Source organism: Melanerpes formicivorus, unplaced genomic scaffold (assembly GCF_026170545.1).
Source record: "Melanerpes formicivorus ecotype bairdi unplaced genomic scaffold, bMelFor1.0.p_v2 SCAF_60, whole genome shotgun sequence".
Lineage (NCBI taxonomy): Eukaryota > Metazoa > Chordata > Aves > Piciformes > Picidae > Melanerpes > Melanerpes formicivorus.
The window spans coordinates 1,009,825-1,025,795 of record NW_027142412.1 but is presented as its reverse complement, the minus strand read 5'-3'; the positions used below and the strand labels follow the sequence as shown (position 1 = coordinate 1,025,795).

General features: G+C 52.1%; 1 protein-coding gene across 5 annotated transcripts in view; it reads left to right on the top strand.

Moving 5' to 3' along the window:
* The window catches only part of SRRM4 (serine/arginine repetitive matrix 4), a 50,867-nt gene extending 35,130 nt beyond the window's left edge, over positions 1-15,737 (top strand). For 2 of the 5 annotated variants that reach the window (XM_068161776.1, XM_068161775.1), the window contains exons 9-13: positions 5,064-5,401; positions 6,997-7,218; positions 7,469-7,579; positions 9,152-9,289; positions 9,863-15,737. In XM_068161776.1, coding sequence (XP_068017877.1) covers positions 5,064-5,401; positions 6,997-7,218; positions 7,469-7,579; positions 9,152-9,289; positions 9,863-10,124 — 1,071 coding nt within the window. In that variant the 3' untranslated portion in view covers positions 10,125-15,737. The remainder of the gene's footprint in view (positions 1-5,063; positions 5,402-6,996; positions 7,219-7,468; positions 7,580-9,151; positions 9,290-9,862) is intronic. The other 3 variants (XM_068161778.1, XM_068161777.1, XM_068161779.1) reach the window with 3 other exon arrangements.
* Positions 15,738-15,971: the final 234 nt, after the last annotated feature.

The window sequence follows — 15,971 nt, the reverse complement described above, 5'->3', positions numbered from 1 at the left end:
CAAGGTCACTGACACGAGCTCTTTATGCCTTTCATTATTACAATGCTCAGAAGAAGGGAGACATTATGCACCTCTGAAAAAGAAATCAACTCCACTTTGAAGTGGCAAAACAAGAGACAAAAGACTCAGGGAAGAGCTCCTCCAGCAGAAATGAGGCTGTGGCACGCTGCTCATTGATGGGTCTGAGTCCCCTTATGGCGGAGAAACTGTGTAGTCATCTCTTGCCTTGGGGCTGTTTGCAGTACAGCAAATGGACTTGTTCAGTTTAATTGGAAGAGTAGTGATTGCATTTGGGTAACCTATTAGACTGCACTGCCTTTTGGTCGAGGATGGCACTCAAAATTAGTCTGAAGTATGAGTGAGGGCCTCATTTCTACTCCCCCCCCTTCATCTTGATTAAATAATGATTTGAAACAGAAAAATCCAATAAATACATATCTTGAGTTCCCTTGAGGGCAGCAGTAGGTCCCCTGCTGAAAGCTGGAGGAAGCAAAGTTCACTGAGATTATTTAATTACTTATTAGAGAGGGGGGGGGGAGGAAAAAAAAACCCCAAATGTTCACAGAGAGAAAATTGGATTCATGGAAGAGCAGACTGTTTGAAGACATCCTGGAAAAATAAAGAGCCATTAGAATTCAATTGAGCTCCATACAGTGCTTTCAGATGTGACACTCTTTCCATCTCATGTGGCTGGCAGGCCTTTCAGAAGCTGTAAAATGGGACCAGAAGCCAAGCTAAGGTCAACAGATAGGAAATTCATCTGAGCAGACAGGCAAATCGAGCATCTGGGGCTTGTCCTGGCTTTTGCCACAGGACAGAAACCTCCAGAGCCTCCAGGAGGCTCTGGTTGATCAGAGGGCTGGAGCACCTCTCCTGTGGAGACAGGCTGAGAGAGTTGGGGTTATTCAGTTTAGAGAAGAGAAGGCTCCAAGGAGACCTTATTGTGGCCTTCCAGTATCTTAAAGGGGCCTACAAGAAAGCTGGGGAGGGACTTTTGAGGGGGTCAAGTAATGATAGGACTAGGGGGAATGGAGTAAAACTAGAAGTGGGTAGATTCAGATTTGGTGTTAGGTAAAAGTTCTTCACCCCAAGGGTGGTGAGGCACTGGCACAGGTTGCCCAGGGAGGTGGTAGAAGTCTCATCCCTGGAGGTTTTAAGGCCAGGCTGGATGTGGCTCTGAGCAACCTGATCTAGTGGAGGGGGGTTGGAAGTGGATGATCCTTGAGGTCCCTTCCAGCCCTGACAATTCTGTGGTGCCCCAAGCTGGGGGGGCTAGGAAGCTCCTGTGCCCCTGCCATGGTGCTTGCCTTACCCAGCCAGACCCTCCAGCCCTCTCAGCAACTCTGGGCTCTGTATTTCGGTGGTATCCATATGTTGCCTCTTCCCCAAGAGCTGGTAGCACAGATGTTGAGCTACTCAGAAGCCTGTTGATTCCCCAGTCATGACAGATTTTGTGATGTGCTTGCAGCAGTTGCTACTTTGAAAGTAGACTTCAGTGAAGGCAAAGCAAAAGCAGGTGTCCCAGGCCCCACTGGCAGTCTCAAAACCCGGTGTAGAAATGCTAAGACACTTCTATATTTCTTGTAAAAAGTAAAGGCTTTTTGGTTTAGACTGGGAGCAAGGGTGGCATGTGGGGGGCAGTGCCCTCAGAGCAGCCCTGTGCCCACTTCAGGCTTTTCTTACCTCTGTAGCAAGGGGTTCCACACGTGGTGGTTTAATGCTGGTGGAGGAGAAGTGGTCACAAGTTGTTTGTCTCTTGGCTAGGGTCAGATCTAATGCAAACCATAACCCATCTATTTAAAAATACCTGTGCCCTGTCTGAAAGGACAACCCAGCTCTCCTGGGGCTCTGGTTGAGGCATCAGGCCTTCAGACAGAATTGGTGAAGGCTCTAGCTGGATAACTCTCTCTCTTCAACATTCCACTTTCTGCTGGAGCAAATGAGGACTGGTAGAGAAATGCTAAAGCTGAGAAGTGCTAGAGCTGAGAACTAGCAAGGAACAGTAGCAGATGCTGAAATGAGGACTTGCAATGTGTCTCCACTTGTTCCTAGCTGGGAACATTTGGGAGATATTTTTTCTCTGTCCAGGTCTTCTGTGTTGAAGTTGGCTAGTGAAGGAGGATCACTTCATTTCCCATATCTGCTGCTGGGGCTCCCAGTGCCTCCCCCTTAGGACTGAGCATGGCTTAGAAGTTCGTATGAGGTGGGGATGGGGCAGTCTCCAGCTCCAGTATGGATTTACTGGGTTGAAATAACTCCTGTCCCTCTGTCCACTGCCCCAAAAGCAGTAATGCCTCATTCTCTAACAACACAGGAAGTACTTGGAGATCCTCCAACTCCAGGTGTTTCCAGAGTGTGAGGATATTGTGGGCAGTCGTCACTGCAAGGACTGTGTGCTGGGAGCTGTGCTGTGTGTTGGCAGCTCCAGTCTGGTTTCAGCTGCTGCTGGTTCAGCACATGCCTCTGAGTCAGCCATCCCTGTCCCAGTTAGCACCTCTTGAACTAGGGTGTGAGCAAACTCCCCACCTCCAGGAACACAGATCAGATGCTACTGGCAGGAGGGTGGGTGTGAAGACACCATCTGATGGGATGAAGGAGCTTTGTGTAAACAGTGACATGGGCTGGGTCTGTAACCCCTCTGTGGGTAAGAGCCCTGTCCCTGCTGTGTGACAGCTAGTCCAGGTCTCCTCTGCTTCCTGAGATACTAGCAGCATTGCAGTATGGTTTTCTTGGTTCAGAATAACCCAGAGGTGTGAGGACATGGCCCAGGTCCCCAGTGTGGAGAGCATGGCACAGAGGGAGGGCATCGTGTGCCCCGGAGTGTGGTGTGAGGACATGTGCAGGTGTTTGCAGGAGCATGGCTTGCTGGGAACATGTTGGAGGAATGTCCCAGGTGGGAAGAACCAAACCTACATGGCCCACACTTTAAGGATCCTGGACTGAACCTTATGGGTGGGAATGCAGAGAGCACAGCACTTGAGTGAAAGAGAAGGCCACAGGAAGAGTGCAGATGTGGTGGGTCCACATTTGGCCCTAATTCCCGCTCTATGGCAAGGGTAGACATTGGCACCAACAGCCTTGCTCCCAGTGCTGGCACATGCCTGGACTGGCTCAGGTAAATGCCAGTGGAGTTAAAATTGAGCCATAAAATATTCCAGTGATGCAAATCACCTTGATAATGCTCAAGACCCCAGGCAACAGCCCTGCCCAGCACAGCCTATGTGGGTTTGGGGTCAACTCACAAAAGCCCCATCAGGTCACAGCTGAACCTCCACTCAGAGGCTGGCAGGAGCAAGTCTGTCAGCCCCTTCCCCAGAGCTCTCCAGTTAGCACCAGGGGATATTTTTCCTCCTCTACTTGTTTTGGCTTTTTTTTTCCCCCTTCTTCCTCACTTGAGTTCCCTTTGTCATGTCCATGAAACCCCGGGGGACTCGGTGCAAGCTGCGACTTTTCAGCACAAGCCACCAGCCTGCAGGAACGGGGCCGGGCAGCCTCATTGCAAAGCAGGAGGAAACAAAACCGCATAACAAAAGGGAGACAAGGAGCAGACAAAAAGCAGTGGCGGCATTTGCATAGAGGAGGCGAGCGAGCAGTTGGCAGTGTGGATGGAAGAGAGGGGTGATGTTTTTTTCATGTAATTTGAGACTCTAATGATGGACTTATGTTGCCCGCTCTTCCTTTTTTCTTACACCTTACCTACTAAAGGAGGAGTTCTTGATGGGTAAGTGGATGCTATCCGCAAGACACCAGGGAATTTATTAGAGGTCACTCCAGTGCATTAGCTTTATCTTCTCCAGGGGGAAAAAAAGCACACAAAGAAGTATCTGTATACCTTTTATTTCCAGAGGGAGTTTTCTTTTTCCCCTTTCCCCTCCTTTTTTTTTTCCCTCCTTTTTTTTTCCCCCTCCTTTTTTTTCCCCTCCTTTTTTTTTTTCCCTCCTTTTTTTCCCCCTCCTTTTTTTCCCCCCTCCTTTTTTTACCCTCCTTTTTTTCCCCCCTCCTTTTTTTTCCCCCCCTTTTTTTCTTATTCCAACCCCCTCCCCCTTTTTTCTTTTTCCAACACTCCCCTCCCCCTTTCATTTTTGTAGCTTCAAAGCAATAACTTCATTTATTTGCCAGTTGTTTTTCTTTTTACTTTGTACAGAAGCCCTTAATGTAATTTAAGTTAATGTAGGGTTTGGTTTGGTTGTTTGATTTTTTTTCCCACCCCCCCTTTGCTTATTTGAGTGATATTCATTCAGCCTCTTTATCAAGGAAGCTTAAAAGAATTTGCTCATTTAAGGTTTCATATTTTTTTTCCCTTTCCTTTCTAAGGTTTATATAGGTTTTTAATATGGATAAATCACATTTTATTATTCTTCTTCTTTTTTTTCCTTCCCCCTCTTTAAAGGTTAAATAAGGGCTTTGTCCTCTGTTATACCATTATTGTTATTACTCTTATTATTATTGCTCTTATTAATCTTATTATTACTACTTTTATTACTCTTTTTTTACTCTTATTATTATTACTCTTATTATTACTCTTATTATTATTACTCTTATTACTCTTATTATTATTATTCTTATTATTATTACTCTTATTACTCTTATTATTAATTTATTTATCTCCCCAGTCAGTGCTTTTGCCTCTTTGGTTGCCCATTTCCTTTGCTGAGCTTCTGTTGAACATGCCTTGCATGCTGATAGCTCTTTGCATGATCTCTAAATCTTCCCATTATCATAGCAGGGGGGGGAAAAGAAAGAAGTTTCTTTTTACTGTGGATTTCTTTCAGGGATATGTGCTTTTTGGTTTGGTTTGGTTTGGTTTTGGTTTTTTTTTCCTCCTCTTTCTTCTTTTTTTTTCCCCTTTCTTTCTTACTTTGCTTCGTTCCTTTCGTTACGGTGCATTATGATGATAAAATTTCTGGGTTGGTTTAAAAAAACAACCAAAAAAAAAAAGGGAAAACAAACAAAAAATTATAATAAAAGAAAGTTAAAACCAAAACTCACACCCCACCCCCCAAAAAAAAACAAACCCAACCAAACCTCGTTCAAACAATGCCAAATGGCTTTTCTGCTTTCAGATCTCTCAGTCAGGGTCTTCTGCTGACCTCTTTACCAAAGCAGACAGCCCGCCTGGCAACCTAGCCAGCCAGAATGGAGAGTATCATGAATATGACTCAGGAAACGATACTTCCTCCCCTCCCTCCACTCAAACGAGCTCATCCAGGTCAAAGGACAGCCAGGAGAAAAGAAGTCTAGTCCATGGTGGCTTTGGCCATGCCTTCTCGTCCGGGAAGCCCAAACTGGCCAACAGCGATAACAGCTCTGATTCAGGAAATTCCTTCACCAGTTGCTTTTCCCAGACCAAGGGAACAGCTTTGGAAAATCTGTCTCCAGATGCCCAGGGACAAGACCGAAGGTCAGTGATTACCAGTAGCTGCTGCTGGCAGCCAAATACCTGGTATGTTGTTGCTCTGTATCTCCTCCCCGCTGGCCAGCTGCAGTGGTGAGCTGGCAGGGAGGCTCTGTGGTCTGGAGGCAGTTAGATATAAATCAGACCCACGGTCTTGCCAGTCTGGAGTCCAGAACCCAGCAATGACCAATCCTGTAGCCTGAGGAGGAAGATGAAAACCCAGCCATCATGCCCCCTGGGCACTGCCTGTGCCAGCTCCTCTGGCGTGAATGTGGCTGATACAGGATCTGGCCCTGGGTCCAGCTGTGTCCTGAACACATTCCTGCTCAGCTGTATGTGACCATGTTGGAGAAAACAGTCACTGGCCCTTCTGGGCAAAATCTGAAAGGTGCCTTGAGGGGGTTGCTGTACTAATTCTACCCCCCCCCCCCCCCCCTTGCTTACTGTGGGGAAGGGAAACAGAGTTACCTTTCACTAAAACCATCACAGGCTGTTCTTTCACCTGTCCAATGAGCCAGATCCAGCCTGAGCCAGGACTGGTCCTGGGTGACAAGATAGCATCTCCTGCAGGTGGGGGAGCAAAGCTAGGGGCAAGTACCTTGCTGTCTGCAGGGTAATACAGCAGCAGCTCTGTGTGCTGGGGCCATGGGGCATCAGGACTGGGACCAGTAGTCAAACCCTCATCCAGTGCCATGGGTCATCATCAGAAGGGAGCAGATGCTAGCCTCCATTCCTGGGGTCCTGCCAGGTGATGTTGGAGATGAAGGCAGTTGAAGCTCAGTGGCTGGTACCCAAGGCTATGTTCAGGTAGTGGTGTTTAGGAGCTCTTCTAGCTCAGGCCCTCAGGTCTTGCAGGCTGAAAGTTAGAGTTGGGATGTGTTCTGGGGGTGAGAGCACTGAATGAGTGAGGACAAGCAGACAGGGGAACTGGTGTTAGGAAAAACAAGCCCTTGATTTTCAGAGGGTAAAATTTTAGGGCTGTCTATGCTACTCACATTGTGTCTCCAGTGGGATAACTCTGCCTTCACATGGGTGGAGCTGGGATTGCAGCTGGCCCTGGCTACTGGGTTCTAACCCCAGTTCATACCCAGGGCATTTCTGGAAGCGGAGGAGCTTCCTTGCCCAAATGCAATGGGATGAGTCTGCTCAGTGCCTGTTCCTGCTGCTCCACAGCCAGCCAGTCTGAAACATGGGCCCTTGCTTGCCATGCCCTGGCTCTTTCTTGCTCCAGCACTTCTCACCTTGCAGAGCCTGCACCACTCACCAGCCTGACCTAGGCTCTGCCAACCAGACACCTCTGGTGTGTAGGTTTGAGGCAGAACTGCTGCCCCTCACACCACCTGAGACCTCTTCCACAGCCCTTCCCTGGCACAGCCTGGAGGATGAGTTCTGGGGCTCTGACACACACACACACACACACACACACACACACACAGGGTCTCCTTGCAACAGCAACCTGTGGAGCTGGACGGTCTTTTTCATCCCCAGTGGGGAATGGGAGGTTGGGAGAACTTGTTGGCTGGAGCATGGTGCTCCCCTCAGTCAGAGACCAGTCCCAGTTCAGGCACAGCTTCAATGGCCATCCAAATATATGTTCACAGAGGGTGCCTGTCCTTATGTCTCAGCTGTTCGGAGGAGACAAAGCAAAACTTCCTCCCATCCCCAACCCACAGCTCCCCGCTGAGGCCGTGCTCCCGCAGCGGGTCCTACACCAGCACGGGCAGATCCTCCCCTGGCTCCAGCTGCTCCAGCCGCTCCCGCTCCTCACCCCGCAAGGCCTCTCCCAGCTACTCCCGCAGCAGGTCCTGCTCTTCAGGAAAGAGGTAAGGCCAGGTAAAACAGCTCTCTCTGTGGCCCTGGGCAATGGCTAACCCCTGCAAGCTGGCAAGCTCCTGGCAGGGCAGATATAAGGCTCTGGGGGATACCTAGGGATCCAAGTGGCTTGAGGTGAATCGGCCACGCAGAGCTCAGCCAAGACCCTGACATGTGGGGCATGAGCCCAGATATGAGGCATTGGGTACAGCCTCAGCCTCCAGCTTTGTTAACCCTTCCATGGTTCTTGTCTATCTCCAGGTCTTCTTCACGTTCCCCCAGCTATTCCTCCAAATCCTGCAAAAAAAGTCCTGGGAGCAGGAGTTCAAGGCCTCGTCGGAGCCCTAGTTACTCCCGCTACAGCCCTAGCAGGTACAGCTTTCTCCTCAATGTGCTATCTGCTGCCTCATGCCTTCCCACTGCCTCCAGCTCCTGTCTGGACTGCAGCACATGTGCTGGCTCCTGCCAGCCCCAAACTGTTCCCTCAGCTTCCTCACTGTGCGCTTCAGCATCAGGGCGAGAGGGAGTCCGCTGGACACAGAGTAGGGCACCTGGCAGTGTGTTGTGTTGGCCTTCAGCCCAGTGGAGATTTCTTGCCATTCATGGCTGGTGCTGGTTGCAGAGAGAAGAGCCCAGAGATGAGCCTCTCACTTTCTGTGGGAAAAGTGGATTTCCTGTAGCCAAGAACTGCCCTGCACTGATTCAGGGGAATTTAGCACACAGCACTTTGGGTGTAGGTTGCTGGAAAGGAGAGCTGGGTTATCCCTGGCTTTGAAGCACCATGGCACCTCACACTCGGAGCATGTGGCAGGTGAAGTGGCTGTTCCTCCACTCTGAGCCCTTGCAGGGGACATGCTGTGCAGCCAAGAGTGCACAGATGGCTGCTCAGTGGTGTTTGGCAGGGCTTCATGTGAGTGGGAGATGCCTCACAGGAAAACCCAGTGAGTGCCCCTCTCTGTCATGCTGGTGCAAATGGTGGGCAGAATGTTAGGCTCCAGCTAGATCTGCTTCAGCTTTCCTTGCTGGAGAAGCGTGCAGCCCTTGTCAGAGAGGGATCTTACTGCAGCTGGCAAAGACACTCTGCTTTTTAGTCACAGCTCTGCCAAAGCCTTGTCAGGCCCTGGCAAATGACCCCTCCTGTGTGGGCAGATGCCAGGTACCCTCATGCTGGCACTCTCAGTGTTGCAGAGGAAAACACAGTCCAGGCAACTCTGCTTCTTCCACCTGCCATTGAAAAGCCACCATCTCACAGCTCAGCCCCAGAGATGCCTTGGGACAGGTTTTTCTGGTGTGAACATTTTGCACCTTTAAAATGTTACATTGCCAGGGTCTGACTCTTGCAGGCTGCAACAGTCGGTGAGAACATTTCCTGTGCGCAAGGATCAGGCCCTGGACCTGCAACACGTTGCTTTGCAGATGGCATTGAGCAGGGTGCATGAAGTCAGCCACACAGCCCAGAAAGGCCTGTGCTGACGTGGAGGGGAACTCAACAAAAGGCAAAACCATAGCAACACTGGCACTCCTCCTGGTGAGCCTGCCAGCCTTGCAGGGATACCAAGCCCTCTGCTCGCATGGGGCCTCCTCACCTGCTTCTGCAGCACGGCCAGCAACAGCAGTTTTAGTGGAGCTCAGGACAGTGTGCATCCACAGACACAGGTACATGGAAGCCATCTTATCTTGGCAGTGCAAGGCCAGCAGGAGACACTGCTGAAGCCCTCAGACACAACTAATGGGTGTCCATCTGTCCAGCCAGATGAGTGTCTCTTTATCCAGCTAAGCGAGTGTGTGCAGGGCTGATGCCACCAGAGCACTTTGCCTGGAGTGGTTCCTTTTGGAGCCGAGAGTGCCCTGCTCATCTGTGCCTTCACAGCTCATTGCCTCCACATTCAAAGCCCACCCCACAAAAGCCCAGCAGTGACGGTTCCCAATCTGTGCCTTACCCAGGGACCGTGAGGGAGAGCACAAGTACAGCTCCAGCGAGAAGGAGTCCCAGCGGGAGCGGCGGCGGCGGCGGTCCTACTCCCCCCTGAGGAAGCGCAGGAGAGACTCTCCCAGCCACCTGGAAGCTCGGCGCATCACAAGGTAAGGGGACGTGGTCCCATCCTGGCACCCCCCAGGGCAACACGGGCTGTCCTTTGCTCCCAGCCCTTGCCACTGGAGGTTTCTGCAGCAGGAGACTGGTTTCCCTGAGCCTGATCAGCAGGCCCTTCTGCCCCTCCTGGAGCCTGGGGAATTTCAGCCGTAGGCAGGGGGAGGATGGGGTGGGGGCCTTATTTACAACAGCAAAAGACAAAAAGCAGACGAAGTCAGGGCAGGGAGTCACCCATCAGGTGCCAGGAGCATCGCCCTCCAGGCTTTTTGTTCCACCTTCTCCTGTGAGAGAAGTTCCACACAGTAGAGAGAGAGTCAAATATTGACTCTAACATTCACGCTGAGGGCCCTTTGAGACATCAAGCAGAGCCCAGCCTCAGACTGGTGCCAGGGACATTCCCCAGGGCCGTAGGAGGGGTTGGTTTGAATCCCAAGGACTGTCAGATACTTGATCTTGTCAGTCACGCTTTGGGGGAGTGCTGTACAGAGTGAACTGTTTTTTGGAGCTTTTGGCAGTAAAACCCATCCTTGCGTCGCTAGTAACCCGTGTCTCTGTCCCCGCAGTGCCCGCAAGCGCCCCATCCCCTACTACCGCCCCAGCCCCTCCTCCAGCAGCGCCAGCAGCTATTCCTCCTGGTCCAGCAGCTTCAGCCGCTCCCCGAGCCGCAGCCGGAGCTACTCCAGCTACCGAACAAGCCGGAGCCGGAGCTGGAGCAGCAGCAGCACCGAGGGCAGGAGCCGCAGCCACAGCTCGGGTCCCAGGAGCAGCCGCAGCAGGAGCAGGAGCTATGACTCAGGAGGCAGCTCCGACAGCCTGCGTCGCTAGGGAGTGCCACCGACGGCCACCTCCAAATTCCTGGCATTCTCTGCTTCCTTCCCACCTACCTGGCCATCAACAGCAATCATCCTCGATACTGATGTGGTGGCAGTGCCGGGTCCCCCTTCCCCAGCTTGGAGCAAGAGCCCTCGTGTGCCCGGTGCAGCCGACTGGCAGAGCAGGTGGATTGGTCCCAGCTTCCCGGGCCAGGGCTGGAAGAAAGGGTTGATGCTTTACAGAGGGTCTGTCAGGACAGACCTGCTCCATCCTCCCTGACGTCCCCATCTCCCCATCGCTGCCACTCTCTGAAGCATTGCCAGCTAGTCCAAAGGAAAGAATTCAGCTCCCTGCTCTTCTGCCAAACCAGGAGCCAGCAAATTTATTTCTGTTGGAGGGAGAGACCAAGTTAGGGAGGAATTTGCTGGGAAGCTTTGATGAGAGGGGGTGACCTGTGCCCATCAAGCCACATACCAGGTCCACTGGGACTCTCCTCCAGAATTTCTACCCACTCTGCAGCAGGCCTCTTCCATGAGGGAATATTTTTTTATTGCTGCTCACCCAGCCCCTGCTATAAATAGAAGGCTAGAAATCCCTCCTGACGTAATTCCTGGGGAACAAAATGGCCATTCCCACTCTTTCTCCCACCCTTTCCTACTGGGCATGCATCATCTCTCACAGGATGGTTTCATCCCCTCCTCAGCTTACAAACAAACTGCTGAGGGCTGAAGCAGTTTTGGGGCTCAGGGGTACGTGGGAGAGGGGAGCAGGTGCTGTACTGTGCTCCAAGGGACAGGCCATGGTGTGGCAGATGGGGCTGTGGGGTTCTCTTCTTGGAGGAACCTCCTGGCAGGTGGGGTCTAGGTTTATCTAAAGGGAGCCTTGCCCTTACAGTGCAGTGCTGGTGGGACTGTAAGGAGACATAGAGCTAGCCCAGCTGTGGGGTGGTGAGAACACATGAGGTTCAAAGGGCATTGTGCAAGCCAGGGGACCCCAATGCCTCTTCCTCACAACAGGCAGCGGTTTTAAGTGGTGCCAGGAAGATTTCAGGGGCTCTTTGAGACCCTCAGGCTCCCCTGAGGCAGGATCGGCAGCCCCATCGCAGGAGAGGATAGAGCAGAGCAGGGGGACTCAAGGGGCCCCTCACTAATTGCCTGTTTTCCCGAGTGAGGAGCCGCAGGCAGCGGCAGGAGGGCTCTGCCTGCCCGGGCAGCCCTGGGCCCTGGGGTTTTGTTTCCCTGCCAGCCCAGCTGCCTGCGCAACTGCTGTGTTTTGCAGGGCAACAAAGGCTTCTCCCAGCACAAGCTGAGCTGGTGCTGAGGAGCTTCTTTCTCTTACAACACCTGGGTGCTTAGAGACGCTAATTTGGGCTTAAGACTTCTTGCCCTCCCTTTTTCCATCCCCTCCCCTTCCATCCTGCATGGCTATTAACAAGTTCGGGCTTAATGAGTCAAGGAGGTGTGTCACAGAAAAGGTCTGAGTGGAAGCAGCCTTCGCTGGTGGAGGAGAGGGGGTAGAAAGCAGTGCAACCCCCTCCCCAGATAGGAGTTACCTACAGCCCCCAAGCCCCACTGGCAGCAGGTGAAGGGCCAAGCTGGGGAAAGCCCGGTGGATGTGGTGTTCTGGTGGGGCTGGATGATCACCCTGGCGAGCACACAGAGCTGTTAGCTGTGGGAAGGTACAGCAGCATGGGGTGTATTTCCACCTGGGTGGTAGAAGGGGAAGTTTTATGCCAGGGGTCCTTGTTTTCCCTGTATCTTTCCTACTGCTCGTCCCCCTCATCCTGTGCCTTCAACCCCCAAACCCCATCCTTTTCCCAGTCACTCTTCCCCTGCCCTGCTATCTGTGGGTAATGTGAGGATGAGGATGGCTGAGGCAGAAAGCTGGGCACTGGTATGGTCAGTGGCTTGGTGGGGACATGTGTCTGCCTCCTGAGAGGCCACTTTCTAGGACACAGAGAAAAACATTCCTGGTAGGGCTGAGCAAATGCTTCAAGGCTGTGGCTGAGGGATCAAGATGGAGTGTTCCTGCAGTATGGTGCCTCTGCCTGCCCTCCTGCACTGGCCCTGGCAGTGGCCCCTTGGCCATCTTCTGCAATGAACTCCCTTCTTGTAAAGGGCTGAAAACCTCACACTTCCTCCCCAAAGAGTCTCTCCCACTTTGGCACTGAAACACCTCTCCTTCTGCTCCCCATGAAGACCCAAAGGCAGCAATGGGAGCCCAAACCCCAGGTTTGAGCAGCCTTGTGCCCCTGAGCAGCCCCACATGCACGTGAGCATCTGTAGCAAGGAAGCAGGCAGCTGGGGGGTCAAACACTAGGCCAGAAAAGATTTGAGCAGCTGATGTAAATACCAAACTCAACACTGACTGGAGTTCCTGGTGGCTGGGGACAGATGATCGAAGCACCACACCAGGGTCAGCAGCACTCACCAACCACGGGGACAGGAGGTGACTCTGAGGGCTGCGTGGGGCAGCTCTCCTACCCATCCAGCAGCTCCATGCTTCACGGACTGCCCCTGCCTGTACAGTCCACAGCAGCTCCACACTCCTGGGGTTTCCCAAGCAGACTTGTGTTGGAGTAAACCTCCCACTTTATTTATTTATTTATTATTTATTTTTATTCTATTTCTAAGTGTATGTCAGAGTGGATGCAGGTGGTCACCGTTACCAGTATTTATTTATTTCTAATTATTATTATTATTAATAATGGGTTGGGTTGTTGTTTGTTTTTTAACATTAAGTTATTTTTGGCTCTCTTTGTTTGTTTGAATGTATCCATGCCACTGTTGTTGTGTAGAGGACTACAGCGCTGACCCCTCTCAGCGAGGGGGGCTAGAGGAGTTGACTGTCGCTCCTGCTGGTCACTCCTGCTGCCAGCAGGTCGCTTTGTGCTCTCCAGGGCAGGGAGGAGAGTGTGTGACGGACAGAGGGATGCAGGGCAGAGCTGTTCGTCTGTTTTCGTGTTAGGTTTGTGAAGGTGCACGACGGACGTGAGCACAGGAACGGGTCTAGGACCTCACGGAGGTAATGCCGAGGGTCTGCCGGCCGAGCAGCCGGCTGTTTGCGGCGCTGCGAGGGGAAGTCTCACCCCCGGGCCGTGCTCTCGCCGGCCAAGAGCCAGCTGGCCGGCGCCGCTGTTTCCCTTGGCTCGGCAGGCAGCGCACAACCCGAAACCGAGCAGCTCTGCAGAGGCACCGCTGGTTTCCCTGGGAGGATGCCGTCGCTAGGACTCCCCTCTCCTGTTTATCGCCACGCGGTGACCCACCCATGGAAAAAGCAGAGAAATGAGACCGTGAGAGAGTGATCCGTGCTGAGGAGGCTTGCAAAACCCAGCCTCTGGTGACAGGACCTCACCAAGTCTGTCTGTGTGTGTGTCTATGTACATGAGCACAGGAGCTTCCCTCTGTGGTGGTACTTTATTTTTTTAACTTATTCAAGGCTTTTAGCACTACCTGGAACACCACCCTCCTGTCCGTGGGTTTCCACCAGCTTGCAAGATGCCCATGAGCTTTTCTGTCTCTGTGCCTTTTGCCAGTGCTTTTGTTTGGTTTTGTTCCACGTTGTTTTGCTCATTTACTGCTTTTAAGGACTTTCCCCCCACGTCTGCTATCTCAGAGTGCTCTGCAAAGAGCAGCCTTTAGCTGGTGAAAAGGCAACCTGGTCATTCTGGTGCTGGCAAACATGCCCTTTCCCACCCATGATTTTGTTTCCGTCCTGCAAACACCCTGGTTGCTTTTCCCTGGCAGAGAGCATGTTGCAGTACCTGCTCCCAGATGTCCCCCTGACCCTTGAGTCATACTGTTGGCTCTCCCCACTCCCTGGACCTGCCTTGGCTCTGGGTTCGTCACACTGAGCAAGGCTTGGCCCTCTCCTTCTCCCACTGCAGTGCTGGGGCCAGGCCCTGGCAAACCCAGCACTCTCTCTGCAGGTTTGCTGGACAGCAGAGGGAAGGGGTGTTTCAAAGCTCTGTGGAGTTCCTTCTGGCCCTTCACCTTGCTTTATGTTGCTTTGGTGTTGACCACAACTCTTCTCGATGCTTTTTTGTTGTTTTGGGGGACTGAATTTGTACCAAATCTGTCTGCAACAGCCAATCCCTGTTATTTTGCTATGCACTGTACATATGTTGAACAGGCTGAGAGGACTTAGCCTCTATTTAATATTTATTTCTTCTATTTATTGAGCATTATTTAAAACAAAGAAAAACAAGAAAGCAGCTGTTTGGGTCTTGCTGTTGGGTCCATGAAGGTGAGAGCCTCTGAAGTGTTGCTGTATACATTGGAAAGAGGTTGTTGGAAAGGTGAATTACTGAGGCTGGCACCTGCTGGCATGGAGGCACCTGACAGACCAATCAGGCTCATTTGGAGCTCAACCACCAGTGGTTCAGGCAGGAACCTCCTTTGGATGGAGGTGAAAAGGCAAGGGAAAAATCCTCCAGCTTCTGGAACCAGCTGCTTCTGACAAATCAAAAACCCCTGGGAAGGTGCTGGGCATTCAGAGGTGACAGGCCAGCTGTGGTGGAGGAATAAACCTGCTCCTCCTCCACCATGCCGTGTAGAGCTGCTGGGATTGCAAGGGATCCCCAGAGATCTCTGATCTTTCACCACTGACCTGCTCTGGGCTTTCAGTGGTTACTGGGGGACACTGGGACTTGTTGCTCTTTCATCAATGTCAGAAAGGGGTGAGGGTTTAAGTGAGTTGCTGTGGTCTCTTCTAGGAAGCAAGGATGTCCACCCTGCCCCATCCTGAGACCCTCGTCCCCATGCCATGTCCTGCTTGGCCCCCTTCCTCGAGCTTTTTGGCAGAACCAGTAGCTTTGCCCAGATATGAGCTTGGGAAAGGTGGCCAGGCCAGGACTGAGGAGATGGCTTCTGTCATCTCTAACAGGAGCCAGAGCTTGCTGCAGACATCTTCTCCTACCTTTGAAAAAAGTACAGGGTGTGCTATAAATCATGACCTGCTCATGGCCCTCCACCAATGCCGCAGCCATTGTCCTCTTCACCTGAGTGGGAGGTGCTGGTGCTCTGTGGGCAGAGCTTCCCAGGCCGCAGAGGGTGGATGTGAATCTGGTGTTGGCAGACAAATGCCACAGAGAGGGTGCTGAGCCTTGGGGCTGTCAGGATGTGTTTGAGAAAGGGTTCAGGTGCCTAAGTGCAAGTGTTGCCCTTGTCCAGCAGGGCTGTATTACCTCTGCAGCAGAGAGTAACTCACTCTTGTGACTTCTGCTGCTACCTGGAAGTTTGCACATGAGCAGAAGGGTCTCCAAAGCGCTGGTACCTCCACTGTTGTAGCAACAGCTTCAGCAGTAGCTGTCAAGCTGTTGCCTAGAGAACAACACCCTGAACATCACCAGCCCAGGGGCAGCTCTCCACCTTCCAAACCCAGGAAATGAGAAGGTTCAGAGCAAAAGCCAAGGCGTGAGGAAAGTAGCAAGGGAAATGGTGTCTCAGTTTTCTCGCCTCTTGGTCGAATCCTCACCGAATGACACCGGCAGATCTGTTGGTTTGACTCGGTTGTAAAACTCCCTTTGCTCTCCATCCTGTACTCTTTAGTCTTCCTGGGGTGTTTGAGTTGTTAGCCTGGATAGAAAAGGGTTCCAATAAAGGTTGGGGCAGTATTTCCTTCTCACACAGCCGCCTTTGTCATGTTCCTTTCGGGTCCGGCTGCGTGCGGTGGGATATTTTGGGTTGTTTCAGCTGCTCCACAGGGAAGGGCATGTGCCTCTGCTCCCAGCTGCCAAGGACTGGCTCCTCAGGGCACTGGCTGAAACAAAAAAAAGATGTGGGCCAGTATTTCTGGCAACTGTCCTTTCCCTCTGGGCTGGGCTTTTGCTGCCATTTGCCAGGCAGTTTGGATCCCCCT